General features: G+C 41.7%; 1 protein-coding gene across 1 annotated transcript in view; it reads left to right on the top strand.

The window, feature by feature from the left end:
* The first annotated feature begins 4134 nt into the window (after positions 1–4134).
* The window catches only part of LOC311112037 (zinc finger protein 385B-like), a 72685-nt gene continuing 64472 nt past the window's right edge, over positions 4135–12347 (top strand). The window contains exon 1 of the mRNA XM_084155006.1: positions 4135–4217. Within this exon, the coding sequence (XP_084011132.1) occupies positions 4166–4217 (52 nt within the window). The 5' untranslated portion in view covers positions 4135–4165. The remainder of the gene's footprint in view (positions 4218–12347) is intronic.

Raw genomic sequence — 12347 nt, 5'->3', positions numbered from 1 at the left:
TCGTGTATTCTAGTCCTGACGTTTCTGTCTCGTACCGGATTGTTATTGTGCGAGTAAGTCCTTGGAACTGAACTGTGTGATATCATTCAAGATTCAATATTCTTAACGTGAAACCACTTTTTCCTATTTTCTGCTAAATTAAGGATTTATGCTCTTGCCAAAGGGGAGCGAGAAACATAGACTTCAATTTGAGGTAAACCCCACTACAGATTTGATATTCTTCTTTAAATACTGCTGTCAGGAATCCACAGGGAACCTTATGGATTTGAGGGTTTGAAAATAGCACAGCTTATTTTAATTGCCACTCAAGTTTCCCTTTATAAGACAGTCTGAGGACTTATACTACTGCATTATGGCTGTGTCGGTGCTTAGCCCCACTGTGAACTTCATATACATTCGTTTAAAGGCCCAGTGCAGTCCAAATGGGATTTCCATGTGTTTTATATATATTTCTACACTATGAGGTTGGAATAATACAGTGAATTTGTGAAAATGATAATGCCCTTTTAGTGTAAGAGCTGTTTGAAAAGACTGCCTGAAATTTCAACCTGTTTTGGTGGGATGGAGTTTTGGCCTGCCTGGTGACATCGCCGTAAATTAGTTAATAGACCAATAAGAAAGAGTTCCAAACCTCTCTGCCAATAACAGCTAGCTCACCTCTGGACTGAGACACAACCACTATGATCATACTCCTCCACTCCTATGAACAAGACAGCTGTCATCACCACCAGAGCAGAGCCTGTCATGAGCCTCATGCCTTTACAATGGTAGAATCACAGTGGGATGTGTTACAGAACAGTAGTTATGCCCCACCTGACATGTCTGCTCATCCCACTCCACTCCAACTACATTTCAAACAGCGATGATAAGCTCCAAGCAAGGCTCCATGGGTAATATGAGCACTACTGGTCCAATCTTACAGTGTGATAAGGAGCTAGTTGGTCTCAGTGATCTTGTAGGAAGATTCCTTGTGAGACCTGGGTTCCCTGGAGCACAGCTTTTGTGAATTTTAAATAGCATATGCTTAGACAATAGTGTGCGTTGTCTCCACAACGCTTGTGTAATTATCTTTGTGCAGAAAAACTATGTTGTATCACCACCGTTGTGCCAAGTGTGTTGTACATCAGTTGTACAACTTGAGTGTGTAAGGGGCCTCTGATTACATTAGATGTGCCCTCAAGTCACCAAGTTGTTGCATAACTGACATGATTATAAATTGGAGGTAAGGTACACTTCTAAAGATGAAATGTATTTCCCCTTCAATGGAAATGCATGTCCTTATCAGTGTTTAAGTCAAGTTGCTTAGTTCTCTGCAGTAATTGCTCCTTGGGGATATCTGAATGCCCCTGTAGTTTTGTGTTCCTCCACCTTTTAGCCTCTGATATGGGAAAATATGTGAACCACTATACTGGATTAGGGTCATCAGACAGTTTCTTGGCCAAACCTAGCTCAAATTCTAGACGTTGGATTAAATTGAGGCTACGGTGTCCATAAGGTGACAATTGGACTCGGATCCATTTGGACTAAATACGTTTGTAGATGCAACAGTTAATAATTTAGCGCTCTCACGTACACATTTCCGTTCATTAAGAACCAACTATGTGCTATGTTTTTGTAGCATTTCTGACAATGCTAACATCTTTTCAGCCAAATCTCAGAGTTCTAAAAGCACTTGGGTTGTGCAGCAACAGTGCTAGTAGCTAGCTAACACCAGTTGGATAAGAGGCAAGCTAAAAGCAAAGGAAGCTAGCTATATTTTGCTATGGAAGGTTTTTCACATGGCTGAAGACATCTGTGTAAACTGTTGGCCTTGACACTTGACACTTGCATGTAATAAGCACAAATAAAATAGCGAATGTCCTTGGCTGCTATTGCCAGTTAGCTAGCCAACTAAAGTTAGCCAGTAACTTTAGCCTGTAACATTAACGTTAGCTGTATGGACGGATCATGCACCAGCACAACTCAATGTTGACAATGTAGCTATCCCACATTATTTCAAAAGCTAGCTAGCTGAGTAAAGTTCATAATCAACACCAAACGTTGGGAAACTGCCACACTGCTAAAGTATAATACATGCAATGGGCATTGCTCATCTAACATTAATGTTAACGTTAGCTAACGTTACTCCACACACTTGTCAATCTGGCTTGTTTAGTTTATGCATTAAATCAGTACGCTCCCTCCTCTGTCAATGCAATTTTCTTCTTGACATTATAATCCTCTGCTCTGACTGACAGTGTTAAATTACTTTTCAATGTATTCCCGAAAACCTGAAGTAAAAAGTAGCTGGGGGGTGCAGGGGCACCCAGGTTAAACTATACCAACATCATTGCTTGCTTGCGGGACCTTTGCACAGTCAAAAGAAAACGCCATGCTTGCTAACTTGGTTACCTATGTGACTGTTTTCTATACATCAACTGTTTAAGACATTTATTTTAACCAAGCAAGAAAAATAAACTTTCAATCAGTACTGAGTGAATGAACAACGACAAACGTTTTCTTTTATCACCAGACTGTCCCTTTAAATAGAGTGTCAAGATAATGCATTCATGACAGGGTTCGTAGCGTAAGCCATGGAATCTGAAGGGTTTCCACTAGTTACCACAGGCACAAAGTCATGTATTTAAAAAATATATATTTTAAGGTTAGGGTTGAGTTTAGGGTTAAATTTCAAATCAGATTTTAAGAAGATAAATGGTAGAAATAGGCAGGGTTTATGACTTTGTGGCTGTGGTAACTAGTTACGACCAATCTGAAGGTCCAGAGTTCGCCTCTCGGAGGAGACATTTTGACCATTCTGTTTCGTGTATAGTTTTGACACCCCCCTGCCAATCCCGACACACACACACCGGCCTGCACACGCACAGTGTGGCTCTTATTAAAAGACCATTGTTGAGTGGCAATGGACAGGGACTGTGGTGTGTGTACTACTACACGTCTTGCCAATAGTGTGTGATTGCGGCCCACATCACATTGGTCCCTCCCCTCTCGAGCGCACCATCTTCATGCTTTTGTGACACTTTCGATTTAAATATGGGTCAAAAGAAAAGGGAAATAAAAGTATTATCTGAGTTTTTCGGGGACGAAGGACTCTGTCTAGCGGTGTCCTAGCTATCTACCGGTGTCACCCCGCCTCCCACCTGCTGTATACCGGAGTCCTGCTAGCTAGCTAACTATCTTAGCTATTACACATTGTCCTTCGCTAACGCCACCTTCGTGTGTGTGTGTGTGTGTGCGCACAGTACACAACTAGACACACAGCAACAGAGAGGCAGTGGGTAAGTTCTGATTGAAGTCCTATTCTCTGGGAATGAATGCCAGGAACAGAACTTGTAAAACTGATTAATTCAGCACTTAAATCAACCCCATTGAAGGTTGATGCTGTTGTCGTACTCGCTCCCCTCTCCCTTCCCCATTATCTGAAAATTAGAGTGAAGTGACCTAGATATTTCTGATTGTGGCTCTTGTGGCTCTCAGCCTGCATCATGGCTGGCGACACTGGTGAAGGTGATCATCTCCATTCCTGCTGATCATTCTTCCTACATCCTACCTCCTACATCCTAACTTTTACCTCCTACTTCCTAGCTTCAGCCTCCAACCTCTTTTGCCTCCTTCGATCACTACACCTTATCTCTTACCTCCTAGGCTTATTGATCTCCTCCTACCTCTTACCTCTTTCCTCCTATATGCTATATCCTACCTCTTACCTCCTTCCTTCTACTGTAGCTCTTACCTCTTACCTCGTACCCCTCTACAGTCCTTCACTATTACCTCTTATATCTTACCTTGTACCTTATGCAGTGCCTGCTCCTACCTCTTACCTCCTACTGTAACTCTTACCTACATACCTCCTATGTCTTACTTCCTACCTCCTACAGTAACTGTTCCTACCTATTACCTCCTACATCTTACAGTTTACCTTCTACCTCCGCTGTGGCTGCTGCTCCACTGACAGCTGCTTTATTGTCTGGGTGAGTCTGGCAGTTAGCACAGCAGTCCTCCCCTCCCCTCCCCTCCCCTCCCCTCCCCTCCCCTCCCCTCCCCTCCCCCTGGCACCAGCCATCTCCTCCCCCCACCCCGCCCCCAGCGCGTGTTCCCCTGTCCTCACAGTAGAGCCAGCAGTGACAGCAGAATGTCAAAGCGGACCAGGAGGGGAGTTGCATGGATGTACTCAGGCGTATTCACGGGCACACTACACAGTGCAAGCATGCTTTTAGGTGAGTTGGACAATTGGATTCCGTTTGATTTGATGGGAGCATACAATGTGTGGTGAAGGCGTGCTCTGTTCACATGGTGTAGGCAGTTTGTGTTGTTATCAGAACACTCCTGTGTCTGTAGAATTGTTTGGAATCTATTATTTGTTTGATCTAATTTTGAATATGTTTTTGAAATATGGAAATGTCTTATGTAGTCCAACCAGGATATGTTTGAAGACAATAGCTGTGCTATCCTCTGTTTGCCATTACATAATACAATACATAGTTGTTGTTGCATTCCCGTCTTTTGAAATATGCGCTGTGCTCCTACTGTATCTTACAGTGACAGTGTTCCTTAAGTGAACAGCCAGCAGAACAGAGGATGTTGAACAATATATTTATAAAGTGAATTGTGAAGGTGTTTGAAAGAACATTGATGATGATCCTACTTCCGCTTCAAATCCTTTGAAGATGGCACATTTGTTAACAAGCTGAGAAATTCACCTCACGCTGACAATGCCACAGAGGAGTGCACATCTGTTGTTATTGTGGAAACTCATGTCTTCCTGTCAACTTAAATTGAATGATAACAATCCGCCACTCTGAATGTAGGAGCAAACATCTGAAATATCACCCTGACTGAATGACTGAACTGTCCCTAGGAAACTTGATGAAATGGCGTTCGCGCCGATATTGAATAGCTGGAGTAACATCCTCCACTGCTGTCCCAGTAGACCTGTTTCCACTGCTAACAGTGGCCTGTGTATGTGTGTGCGCTTGTGTGCGCGTGTGTCCGTGGTTGTGTTGTGTTTGCGAGTATGCGTGCGTGCTTGCGTGTGTGTGTGTGTGTGTCTCTGCACATGTATGCATACCAATGAGTGGGAGTGTGTGCCTCTGTGAGCATGTGTTTGTGTGTGTGTGTCCTCATAGGGCCCAGGAGAACACCAAAGGGGTCTGTACCAGACTGACCCTGAGACAGAGCACTGCTGGGACCACTCGGCCCGTCTGGCAAATGGTCCGGAGGGCTAACAGTTGCTCCTTTCAGACACGACTTGGTTTAGCTAAGGTAGAAATGCCAGCATGTTCAACTGCAGTTGTATAGTTTTGAGCTCAAGGCATTACAGTTGAAGTTGGAAGTTTACATACACCTTAGCCAAATACATTTGAACTCAGTTTTTCACAATTCTTGACATTTAATTCTAGTAAAAATTCCCTGTCTTAGGTCAGTTAGGATCACCACTTTATTTTAAGAATGTGAAATGTCAGAATAATAGTAGAGAGAATGATTTATTTCAGCTTTAATTTTTTTTATCACATTCCCAGTGGGTCAGAAGTTTACATACACTCAATTAGTATTTGGGAGCATTGACTTTAAATTGTTTAACTTGGGCCAAACATTTCGGGTAGCCTTCCACAAGCTTCCCACAATAAGTTGGGTGAATTTTGGCCCATTCCTCCTGACAGAGCTGGTGTAACTGAGTCAGGTTTGTAGGCCTCCTTGCTCGCACACGCTTTTTCAGTTCTGCCCACACATTTTCTATAGGATTGAGGTCAGAGCTTTGTGATGGCCACTCCAATACCTTGACTTTGTTGTCCTTAAGCCATTTTGCCACAACTTTGGAAGCATGCTTGGGGTCATTGTTCATTTGGAAGACCAATTTGCGACCAAGCTTTAACTTCCTGACTGATGTCTTGAGATGTTGCTTCAATATATCCACAAAATGTTCCTTCCTCATGATGCCATCTATTTTGTGAAGTGCACCAGTCCCTCCTGCAGTAAAGCACCCCCACAGCATGATGCTACCACCTCTGTGCTTCACGGTTGGGATGGTGTTCTTCGGCTTGCAAGCAACCCCCCTTTTTCCTCCAAACATAATGATGGTCATTATGGCCAAACAGTTCTATCATACAGTACTTGAAAGGCTATACTAGCAATAATACCCCTGAGTGCCACAATTTCCATACACTGTATGCAATGTACTGTTTGCATCCAGCATGCTGGGAAATATGAATTTCTACTCCGTGTTTGATGAAGTCATAGCACTGTAGTCAGCTTGGGATGACACGCTTGGCAGGAAAGGGATTAAGTTTGGGCTTGCATGTTTTTGTAGAGTTTAAGAACAACTTGACCAACGGAAAAAGGCTTGTAGACTGTGTCTTCAACTTCAGGCTGTAGATACAATATTATAAAGTTAAGGCTATTGATCATGGTGTTTTGAAATTCTGCAACAAACTATCTAGGACATGTCCAAAGATCAGGGGGAGTGTGTGTGTGTGTGTGTGTGTGTGTGTGTGTGTGTGTGTGTGTGTGTGTGTGTGCGTGTGTGTGTGCGCATGCCAGTTCCACTGTCAGGAGAAAATTAAGGGAAGTTCCTCTTCTTTGTTTCCATGGAAACCTTAAAGCTGAGACAACAAGAACATGCCCCTATTAAAATCTGTTTATTAAAGTATTTTTTTTTCACAGCGAGGGTGATGTTTTGTGATGGGAATTCATTGATGGCTGTGAACATGAGCTTGACCATTTGTTTTCTTTGTCAAACCCTTTTGTTCAGAATTTAACATTTGGTTAGGGTTAGCTTAGTGCATTCAATTAATGCAATGGTAGGCTATGGCATTGTGCTTTATATCTTTACATTGTGTTTCATGACAGCTTATGAGAAGTGCATCTTCGGCATTTTGTTGATTCCTTCTGGTAATATGTGGTCTCAAAATAGTGAAGAGAATTCAATGGAAGGCAATTTCATTTGATCGATCTTATTGTGTATGCTACTATATGCAGCATTCCATTTAAATAAAAGTTTAAATTAAAAAATTAAAAAAAGATTTACAGTGTGAGTCGTACAAATGTTTTTTGTTTTGTCTCCTGTTTTTTCCCTGTTGAGGGGACTTTTGAAGGGCATACATTGCCTTGTTTTTTCATCCAGAATAACATTTGTACATTTACATTTTAGTCATTTAGCAGACGTTCTTATCCAGAGCGATTTACAGTTAGTGAGTGCATACATTTTTCATAACGATTTCACAAGAAATCTGAGATACACTCTGTGAATGTGAGACTAATAGTGTGATTGACTGCTGAAATGGAGACGGGTTAGCGTTTAGCTACATATGTGCCTGGGTCGGTGTCTGCAGTGGTTTACCTGCATGTGAAGTGGGGCATATTTTCTGTTTAGTGACCTAACCCAACCCTGCCCCGACCAACTCAATCATCCAAAGCCAAATTCAAACCTTATGACTGGCAGGTCTCTACTTATTAGCCTCTGCTCCCACCAGGTCATCTGCCTCTGTAATTCAATCAGTCCTCCCTGGCATGCGGAACCAAGCTTGTGACAAGCCCTAATTTAATTTCACCCAGCCTGCATCAGGTGGTTCTAATAGAAGGGAATGATGTGCATTTTTATTCATTTTATTTTATTTAACCTTTATTTAACTAGGCAAGTCAGTTAAGAACACATTTGTATTTACAATGATGGCCTACCAAGAGGCAAAATGCTTCCTGCGGGGACGGGGGCAACATGGTAGCCGTAAAAACATGGTACAAACATTGTTAGGCACAGAAACAGCATGAAGGGAAAAAAGGTAGAGACATCAATAGATCACGTGAAGCAGCCACAAGTGTCAATAAGAGTGTCCATGATTGAGTCTTTGAATGTTGAGATGGAGATAAAACTGTCCAGTTTGAGTGTTTTTTGCTGTTTGTTCCAGTCGCTAGCTGCAGCGATCTGAAAAGAGTAGCGAACCAGGGATGTGTGTGCTTTGGGGACCTTTAACAGAATGTGACTGGGTGTTGTATGTGGAGGATGAGGGTTTCAGTAGGTATCTCAGATAGGAGGGAGTGAGGCATAAGAGGGTTTTAAAAATAAGAATCAACCAGTGGGTCTTGCGTCGGGTATACAGAGACTGCCAGTTTACAGAGGAGTATAGAGTGCAGTGATGTGTCCTGTAAGGAGCATTGAAGTCAAATCTGATGGTTGAATGGTAAAGAGCATCTAGCCGCCCGAGAACACCCTTACCTGCCGATCTATAAATGATGTGTCCATAATCCAGCATGGGTAGGATGGTCATCTGAATCAGGATTAGTTTGGCAGCTGGGGTGAAAGAGGAGCGATTACGATAGAGGAAACCAAGTTTAGATATAACCCTAGCCTGCAGCTTGGATATGTACTGAGAGAAGGACAGTGTACCATCTAGCCATACTCCCAAGTACTTGTATGAGGTGACTACCTCAAGCTTTAAACCCTCAGAGGTAGTGGGGAGAGGGTATTCTTCTTACCAAACCAATATACCTTTGTTTTGGAGGTGTTCAGAACGAGGTTAAGGGCAGAGAAAGCTTGTTGGACACTAAGAAAGCTTTGTTGAAGAGTGTTTAACACAGAATCCGGGGAGGGGCCAGCTGAGTATAAGACTGTATCATCTGCATATAAATGAATGAGAGAGCTTCCTACTGCCTGAGCTATGTTGCTGATGTAAATTGAGATGAGCGTGAGGCCTAGGATCGAGCATTGGGGTACTCCCTTGGTGACAGGCAGTGGCTGAGACAGCAGATGTTCTGACTTTATACACTGCACTCTTACTCCTTAGCCGACCCACAAGAATGGAATGGTGTACCGTATCAAAAGCTTTGGCCAAGTCAATAAAAATAGCAGCACAACATTGCTTAGAATCAAGGGCAATGGTGTCATCATTTAGGACCTTTAAAACCCCCTAAGGTCAATGTCCATTCCCAGCGGAAATCTAATTAGCATAATAAACAAATCCCCATAAAAATCTGTCCGTTTAAGCTAGAGATATCAGTTTTTTTGCATTGTCTCAATCCACCGCATCCACCTATGTCACACCTCCACATCTGCGGTGAAAGGTGACAGCTAGAGCGGTGTTTGTCAGACCATGAGGCATCCCAAAAATAGGTATTCTCACAAAATCATCTGTAGCATCCAAACGGTTTGGCCTACAAACTATTATGACCCCTCTATGGAAAGATGAGACTCTCACAAACACGTTTTGCTCTACAACCCCCACAATCGTCCTGGGACTCGTCTGAAGTCGGTACAGCTGATCTGCCAACTTCTGTCTATAGTGTTTTGCTCTAGGACGCCCACAGGCCTCACAAGACTCGTTTGAAGGTCCCCCGGTACCAGTTGAAAAAATGAATGGAAGTAAAGTATTCAGACCCCTTGACTTTTTCCACATTTTGTTAGGTTACAGCCTTATTCTAAAATTGATTAAATTGTTTTTCCCCCCTCATCAATCTACACACAATACCCCATAATGACAAAGCAAAAACAGGTTTTTAGAAATGTTTTCTAATTTATCAAAATAAAAAAACTGAAATATCACATTTACATAAGTGTTCAGACCATTTACTCAGTACTTTGTTAAAGCGCCTTTGGCAGTGATTGCAGCCTCAAGTCTTCTTGGGTATGACGCTACAAGCTTGGAACACCTGTATTTGGGGAGTTTCTCCCATTCCTCTCTACAGATCCTCTCAAGCTCTGTCAGATTGGATGGGGAGCGTTGCTCCACAGCTATTTTCAGGTCTCTCCAGAGAGGTTCCATCGGGTTCAAGTCCGAGCTCTAGCTGGGCCACTCAAGGACATTCAGAGACATTCAGAAGCCACTCCTGAGTTGTCTTGGCTGTGTGCTTAGGGTCGTTGTCCTGTTGTGTGGTGTGTAGTTCCAGTAGGTCGCTAAAGACAATAATTAGACCTTTGATTTTTCTCCCTGTTAGCTTTCTCTTAAGCAATTTAAGACTTGAGGTTATGTCCTTCTAATTGGAACAATTTTACTGCACTTAACCAGTCTCTGCCAATAGTTGGGGGAAGGATGAGGTAATGGCCATGTGGTGGCTGTTTGTCTTTTTAACAGAGCTCAGGACTTAATTCTAATAGATGACGCACTAGCTCTTTGGCAAAGCTCACAACATTGTAGGTGAAAAATCTGTCGATGTGCCCTTGAGCAAGGCACTTAACCCTAATTGCTCATGTAAGTCGCTCTGGATAAGAGCGTCTGCTAAATGACTAAAAATAAAATAATAAATAATTGCCACCTCTAAACAGCCAACTGACCTGCATTTACAATTCTTGTATTTTTTAGGTTCCCACTAGCCTGGTCCCAGATTTGATTATGCTCTTGTCAACTCCATTGCTGCCATTGTCAAACCATGCTTTTTGTCATGACAATGAGTGACAAGGAGTTGGCATAATGGCACAAACAGACTTCCATATTGTATGAGATAAAATGTGACTGAACGACTCAATTCGGTCTTATGTAGCAAAATTTGATATGGTGTATAAAAGTAGAGACTCAGAGTTAGAAAAGGGTATATAATACACTACATTTGAGGAATAATTGGAAAATATTTCTGCTTTGAAAGTTGATAATCTTGTAACCCCACTTTTGAGAAAATGGCCCTTGAATGTTTTGGTACACCTAATGGAGAGCTCTTCTTTGTCGACACCCATTCTGCATCGTTCACACCCTCTTAAGCCTTAGTCCCACCCATCACTTTAAGGATTCACATGTGAGGCCATGTGCTATACATAGTGAGTACGGTAGTGTACTAAACAAAAGTCTGGTTTATACTACGTCTATTGTCATTAACATTCTATTGTCGTTCGACATCAAACTTGTCGTTATGAAAAAGTATAAACATAAAAACGACAGGCTGCATGACACCAGCAGCCTGGTAGTCCAAAATAGCATAACTGGTGTATTTTAACACAAATAAACCCATTTGTTTAAAAATGAATTTTGTATAAGTCAAGCTAACAAACCAGGCAACTAAAAGCAACTTTCTAAACAATGTTTTGGTTTGTTTCTGTAACGTATATGTTACAGAGTCGGGAAGCAAGTACAGGGAGTGAATATTTAATTAATAAACAGAACACAAAACAAGAAACATGAACAATGCACAGACATGAAACCATAACAGAAATAGAGTCAATAACACCTGAGGAAAGAACCAAAGGGAGTGACAGATATAGGGAAGGTAATCAGGGAGGTGATGGAGCCCAGGTGAGTCTGATGAGACGCTGGTGCGCGTAACAATGGTGACAGGTGTGCGTAATAAAGAGCAGCCTGGTGACCTAGATACTGAAGAGGGAGTATACGTTTCTAGCTTGTTAGCTAGCTAGCTAACGTTAAGTTAGCTGGCTAGCCAGTTCAAATAATGACCATAACATATAGCTGTCAACTTCTTAACTTTTTGTATTAATTATTACAGGAAAATAAACTCACAACAAGATCATTATTTAACAGTTAATGGCGAGCTAATTACAGAAAATTGTTTATGGTTGTGAGTGTGACGAAATAAAAGGAGGGCATTCTATCTGAGAATTTTAGAACTTGGGCACTGTCTCGTTTGCCTAACGTTATATCCTAATCTGACTTTGGTGCAGTTCATGTTGTTCTTCACATTACCGTTAACAGTGAAACTGAGAAAAATGGCTTTAAAGATTTTTGAATGGGCAAGACAAAATATTTAAGTGCCTTTGAACGGGGTATGGTAGTAGGTGCCATGTGCACCGGTTTGAGTGTATCAAGAACTGCAACGCTGCTGGGTTTTTCACGCTCAACAGTTTCCTGTGTGTATCAAGAATGGTCCACCACCCAAAGGACATCCAGCACAACTGACACAACTGTGGGAAGCATTGAAGTCAACCTTGTAGAGTCCATGCCCTGACAAATATTAGGAAGTTTATTAGGAAGTTTAGGATTAGTATGTTTTGTACACTCAGAACAATTCAAAGGCAAAGGTAATGCAAATGCAAAGTGCAGTATCTACAATCTAAATGTGTTTATCTAACTTTCTTGTTGTTTTTCTGTTTGATGGGAACCGTTTGAGAGTTCTAACTACATTCCAACTGTATTTAATGGTTTTATGTAGTTATGTTTTCATGTTTTGAATGTTGTATTGTAGTAACCCTCAAGCATTTTTTCGCCATAGTGTAAGGACTCTTTCATCACACAGAAAGTTGATACTTTAAAAAAATATTTGTGTTTGTGCAGTATCTACAATCTAAATGTGTTTATTCAACTTGCTTCTGTTTTTTGTTTTTCATTTTTTTCATTTAGCAGACGCTCTTATCCAGCGCGACTTACAGTTAGTGAGTGCATACATTTTTCATTTCTGTTTGACTTTGTATCATAATT

This window comes from Coregonus lavaretus (assembly GCF_964263955.1).
Source record: "Coregonus lavaretus genome assembly, chromosome: 38".
NCBI lineage: Eukaryota > Metazoa > Chordata > Actinopteri > Salmoniformes > Salmonidae > Coregonus > Coregonus lavaretus.
This window is presented reverse-complemented; position numbering and strand designations above follow the sequence as displayed.